The 6,840-nt window shown below is 37.1% G+C and overlaps 1 protein-coding gene across 1 annotated transcript in view; it reads right to left on the bottom strand.

Annotated features, from left to right (window-relative positions):
• Positions 1-6,840, bottom strand: part of GABRG3 (gamma-aminobutyric acid type A receptor gamma3 subunit) — a 604,315-nt gene that overhangs the window by 283,550 nt on the left and 313,925 nt on the right. The window contains exon 5 of the mRNA XM_014527425.1: positions 3,692-3,912. Within this exon, the coding sequence (XP_014382911.1) occupies positions 3,692-3,912 (221 nt within the window). The remainder of the gene's footprint in view (positions 1-3,691; positions 3,913-6,840) is intronic.

Raw genomic sequence — 6,840 nt, forward strand, 5'->3', positions numbered from 1 at the left:
CACCACATTCTAAATTAAGATTAAGCCCGTTTGAGAGAATGTATGATAAGCCTTACCCTCTGAGTCTGCCCATAAATACTAAACAACAGTTACATGTTTTAGGAGAGGGAATGATTAAAAAATATATATAATCCTTGGTTTCTGTTTTGTCTTCCATCCATCAGCAGATACGGGATGTGCTACAGACACAAGACCAGTCTCCTGCCCCGGAAAATCGATTATTACCTAAAAATTACGTCATTATAAAAGATTAAAACAAAAAACCACTTCAAGCCAGATAAAAAGGCCCATATAGGATACTTCTAACGACCCTGACAGCCGCAAAGCTCAAAAAAATCAAGACTTAAATACGTTCCAGTCGCCTAAAGCTGGTGGCTAGACCGGAACAAAAAACCCCCTCTGCAGACTCCGGGACCAGAGGCAAAAAACAGTGGAAGGTGGAGCCAATAATAGACTTAAAATTCCTATTCAAAAGAAAGGAACTTTAAATAATTTGTCAATCTTTGATTAAGTTTTACAAGCCTTATTATAAAATTGTTCAAAGTTTTATTGTGGGGCACCCTGATCTGTCCACTCCTACTCATAGGAAAAAAAAATCTTTTACAACAAAAAAATTTTTGACCCACAAAAAAATGTCTGGAATCATCTGGCTTAGACTTATCCTGATTAACTTCCTGGCTTCCCAATGTTAGATGGTTAAAACAGTTATTTAATATGGTTGTTTTATTTTGTGTTATGGGGATTATGGCCTGTTGCTATATACAATGTTTACCTGTCTTCTTATCTATCTTCAGGCCTAAGATAAATCAAATAATTTTGCAAACAAAAAAAGCTAAAAATACTAGATTTGTGTTAAAACAAATTGAGTGGAGCAATTATAATAAAAATAATTAAAAATACTCCAGAGAGGGGAATGTCAGGTTTGACCTAAAAACCACTATACCACCAATGCCCAAGTAAAAGTCTCTATTATATAACTAATGCCCATCTGCAATGATAAGGAGGAGACAGTCTTAAATAAAGGAGGCTTAAAAACAAAAGCAGAATCAGAGGACTAGGGCAAAGAGCTAATTTAAATACCAAAAATCACACCCCTAGGTGGGGAAAAAGTATGCTAATAAAACATACATGTATATAAATAAGATACATAGCTAAAACACAGGTATAGAGACATGCTCAATAAAGAACTCCTTACGTCACTCCTTTATAACCAATTAGCAAACAAAAATGCTTATAAAAGTCCAATACTCCTGTATAAAAGATGCTTAAAATTAAAAACCGGTGTGCTTGTTACATAAAATTATTCCGCTTACACCTTTTATTGCTAGCAATAAATCTTCTTTATCCTTTCACCCCTGATATCTTTATTGGCCTTTGCATACCGGGCACGAACCCAGACTTGAACTAGGGCTCAACGCTCTTAGGTTAATCTCTAAGGAGATACCACTGGTAAACTTTCTCCATTGAGATGACTCCTCCTTCAGCATAACCAGCTGTAATCTCTTTCTGATCCAACTCCTTGTCCACCACCTCATGCTTGTAGTACTAATTCTCATCCTCTCAAGTTTGGCCAATACTTTTGCATGAGGCACAGTATCAAAACCTTTGCTTTGGCCTAGGTAAATTAAGATACTGCATTACCCTTATCCAAGACGCCTGTTTTCTTGTCATAAAAAGGACATTAGTTTGACATGATCATCTTCTGATAAACCCATCTTGTGTTTTATCCCGTTTCCTCTTTCCTTCATATCTTTAACTATTCTTTCTTTCAGTATTTGTTCTAAGATACTGAACAATTGTTACTGAAGTAAAATTAACACGCCTGTAATTGCCTGGATCACTCTTTCTCCCTTTTTTTTTTTTTTTTTTTGATAATGAGCATTTTATTTTCAATGTTTTTAGGCACAGGGTACTGCCCCCGAGTTGACAGATTCCATGAAAATCTGTAATAGAGGAGTCAGTATTTATTTCATGTGCTAATCCCTTCAGTGTACTAGAATGGAGATTATCTAGGCCCTCAGATTCTGCAGTAGAGACCAGTATAAATTTTGCTTCCACCTCAGAGCTGGTAAATTGTATATTCATACCCACACTGTCAGTACACCACAAGTTTTCTCAGTTACTTCTTCATCCTGAATGAAGACTGAGGCAAAGTATTTATTGAATACTTGGGCTGTGCCTGGTTGGTCCTGGATATCTACTCTATCGGCAACATACATTGTCCCTAATTCTTCCTTTCTGATTCTCTTTTTATTTATATGACCATAGAAGGGTTTTTTTTTCCTGTTAATTTTAATATTCTTCATAGGATTAAGCTCAGCTAAGTCTTTGGCAATTCCCATTGCTTTCACATCCTTCATTTATTCATAACAGCCTGTTTAAGGTTCTTGTTCATCCACAAGTTTTGCAGTCCTTGCCTATCCATTTTTCCTCTAAAATGATCAGTCCAGTCATTCACTTTACCTAAGAGATATTTGGGTTTTTTTCCAAGTTAGTCCTTTTGAAAGTGAAGACCTTTGTTATGTTATTTCCCACAGCCAGTTATTTTACGAGATCCTTGCTATTAACCCAAACTTCATTCGAGGTAGCTTTGCTTCTTGTTGATATAATGACCAGTTGATAGAAAAATCTATCAGCCAATTTGTTCAGAAATATCTGCACTCTACTACAATAGAAGTGGGATCATTCACATCCACACACTGACACACAGCACATGTACACCAGTGTAATTTCTCTCAGTTTAGACATTCATTGAAGTTACGTTATTGTACAGAGCAGACACACAGCTATGTGTAGTAGGTACTATTGCACCATATCACCACTAGGTGGCAAGGCACAAGTAGTAATCCATTCTCACTGTGCAAACAGATAACCCAAATGAGCTGGAATTGTGAACATACAACACTGGCGTAGCTGGTGAACACAAAACACCAGCATAGTTACTCTTAACTTTCAGAAATAACTTTCCTTTGAATTGGAGTGACTTATACTACTATAAAACTGTACATTGTGTGTCTTTTCCACATTTAGACTGATGGAAAGGTAAATTACACACATTTAAACATGCTACGTGTCTACAACCAAGGTTATAAATTATTTTCTCTTATTTATCAGGACCCACTGAAATAAGCAAGATTCTTTCGAGGTTTGCATTAAACTTCAAAATAGGAGAATACTATAAAAACTAAGTAGCAGTTTTCAGCAGTGGTATTCCTACTGGTAACCAAGTATCATGAGTGTGACAATGCACTGAGGAAGCTGAATACAATTAGTGCAGAAGGTGTAACATGGAAGGTGTATTTCACAAGCAGACTGCTTGTAGAGAATCTTGTTTATGGTAGAATGGTATATCTGAATAGTCCAGTTTCTCAAATGAATAAAAACAGCCTTTGATGTAAACGGGTCCATTTTAAAATACAAACGTATAACTTGAAACACCATATTGTTTACTTAAACTCTAATATTTAAGTAATTATGTTTTTTGACAAAACATACGATGTACGATTTTTCATCATGTTTTGTATAAGTGAGCAGACATGGCTGCTTGCATGCATCTAGTTTCCTCCAGAATTTTGACACTTCTTCCTTCAGATTTTAAATTGGGAAGTGCAGAAGAAAAAAGCCCAGCTTTCAAAAACACTATTCAGAAAGGGACACCAAGCAGTTTTAGTCAAACATGTCCTCTTCTTACCTTAGAGTATACAAGATTTTCCCATCATTCCATATTCTCAGGAGCTGGTTGGGTGTTGTGATCCAGTGAGCTTCTGCTGTTTTGGAATTTCGGAAGATTGTATCTGGTATCCAAATCAAGCCAACCATATTGCTGTTCAGAGTCAGTATTTTCATGGTGCTGTTGAAACGAAGGCGGCTGTCTGTCCAGGTCTGGGCAAAAAATATATCAATTTGGTATTCCTGTAATAAAAGCATGCCATACAAATTGGAATCAGTTCCACATATCTCATTTTGATAACAACTATCAAACTAATGGGTCTTATTTTTGGCTAGTGCAAATTGGTATATCTCTAAAATCAATGGAAGGAGATTGATTTATACCAGCTGGAGTAGATGATTATTTACAGGTCCTGTCCCTTCCCCATCCAACCCTGCTCCTCACTTTACAATTTTCTTTCTTAAAATTAATTTTAAAATCCCTAAACAATTATCTCCTGCACTGGCTCTATGCCTTAGCAAATTGTACATCACCACACCATCCTGACCATTCTTCTTTTTAGGAAGTTACTGCCTCTGGAAAGTGACAACCTCATTATGTATCTGTTATGGCTTTTTTGGTTTAGCCTAACAGCAGAGACTTTAAGGAGCTCCTGGATAATGAAACAGGTATTTTAGATTCAGGTAGTACTAAATAAATGTAGACATTTAGCAGTGAAATAAGTCAGCTGAGTTAGCAAATTCTCTTACTTGTAACAATCTATTTTCTCATCTATCCAAATTAACATTATTTTTCTGTTTCTGAACAGTTGCTTAAACATTCCCTTGCATGTATAGCCTACAGAAGAAAGATTCTATACCAGGATTAGAGATGCACATTTATTTTAGTTTATAGATACCTCATGTTTTTGGATGTCAAGTGCCCAGAGCTCTCTAAAGATTCCATTCATATGCTAATATTGTAGTCCAGATGCAGCAATCTTATCGTTCCCTTCATTCCATTTCTATAACCATGTTTCTATTACTAAATAGTTTTAATAGGGGTAATGATGCAGACGATAAATACATCTATGCACACAAGTGCACATGCGCACACACACACACACACACACACATTATTGCATGTATATTATTACATATCCCCTAAACTCTCCACAACACTATATTAAAAGAAGTGTATTTGATTTGCATAAGCCAGTACTCAAAATTTAGAAAGTGGTGGAGTCATATTTTCTTGTGCAACTGTATATCAGCCTCCCTATGCTCCCTAGACATCCAACCTGTGCCTTGAATATTGAAGCAGTCTTGTAGAAAAAAATATAGCTAACTGCTAAGTAACGGGATTTGTACCCTGAACCTGTGTTAGAATTTTAACTAATTTTTAGGCGTCTGGTTTCCCTGCATTGTTGCTGTAATTATGCTCAGTTCAAGCTATTCATCCAGAACCAGTGTTAAAACACCGGAAAAACTTATTTTTCGACTGTTTATAACACTAGTCCAGAAGCAAATTCAGGGACTATCATCTCTGGGTGTGTCTACGCTAACTGAACAGTAGTGTGCTGGGCAAAAACTGTGCTAATAAGCTACTGCACAGTAGTATTAAGCTACACAGTAAGCGTCACTAAAAACCTGTGCGTTGGTGTTACTGCACAGTAGTACAAGTTACTGAGCCAGTACTAAACTTAATGTGCAGTAACTACGTCACATTAATGAATGAGTAGACACGCCCTCCGTGTGGCAAATAGTCAATGGGCTATATAAGTATTCCTAGTATATATACACATACCAGGCAGAAGATCATGTCATGGCTGGAGACATGATCACTAAAAGCAGCAAGAACATCCTCCTTTTAGTTGTTCTACCTTATTTTTCATTTGGATTTAGTAGTTTTTCAGGGGGAGGATGAGAGATTTGAATTTGATGGGGTTCATATTGGTCTTGGTGTGCAAGGAGTTTGCAAAACTTTGTACACTGAGACATGAAAGGCCATTAAAGTATCCACCTTATGCTAATCGTTGTTTCTATTTTTTAAAACTCTTGATAAGTGCTTGGCTACTACAGCAATGAGGGCAGGAGGCATAAGCAAAACTAGCTAGATGTTATAAATGTTAAGAAATTGCTTCCTCACCTTCCCATTATTGCAGAGAGTGGATCATTTACCTTATTTTATAAAATACATCCCATCACTGTAACACCTCTGAGAAGAGAGGCTTCTGTCTCTCCACTGTCTACAGAATTGCAAGTGCTAGACATGATCATGTCCCTGCTCTTAAAACCCTCAGTGATGGAAATTCCACAACCTTCCTTGGAATTGTGTTCGCATATAGGATATGAATGGGAGATGCAAAGGTTTTTAAGAGCAGGTTAGACAAACCTCTGTCAGGAATTATCTAGCCAGAATTGATACTACCTTGAGACGGGACAGTGAAATGGGTAACCTCTCAAGGTCCCTGCCAGCCCTGTTTTCTATGATGCTGTATGTTTATACATCCATTTTCTTTAAGTGCTGAGCTAGAGGAACTGTTGTTTTAGTTCACAAGCAGAGACCAGTATTTATGGAATGAAAGACTATGATGCCATACATTTGCAGCTGGCTAATGACTATGGCGTCTCTGACAATTGGATCTCGCACGACATTAATATCTGAAATTATTTTTTTTAAAAGAATGCGTATTTTGCTTGCCAAATTATTCCTAAATTTAGAAGCACTTATAATTGTATATACTTAGGACTTTGTCCAAAGGGAAAGGCAGCCCCTCAGTGATACAACTAATAGTTCAACTTACTTCTCTCCCCACAATTCACACATGCCTTTCTCTACAGTACTAGAGAAAGGGATAGGGAGATGCAGCTAACACTTCCTCCATAAACTACACTCCAAAGATACCGTTGGTGAAATTTGGCCCTAGAATGGATCAATATAATTACATTTACTTGACTGGGGTGTTTAAATTTGGGCCAAATGTTGTCCTGTGGGTTCATAAAACTGCATTGCATACAAATGCAGTCAGATTGTTTAGAACACATGTGGTCAACCTGTGGTATGTGTGCCACAAGTGAGGATTCATAGATTCATAGATGTTAGGGGCGGAAGGGACCTCAATAGATCATCGAGTCCGACCCCCTGCATAGGCAGGTAAGAGTGCTGGGTCTAGATGACCCCAGCTAGAT

The sequence above is a fragment of the Alligator sinensis genome, unplaced genomic scaffold, assembly GCF_000455745.1.
Source record: "Alligator sinensis unplaced genomic scaffold, ASM45574v1 scaffold144_2, whole genome shotgun sequence".
NCBI classification, from domain to species: Eukaryota; Metazoa; Chordata; order Crocodylia; family Alligatoridae; genus Alligator; species Alligator sinensis.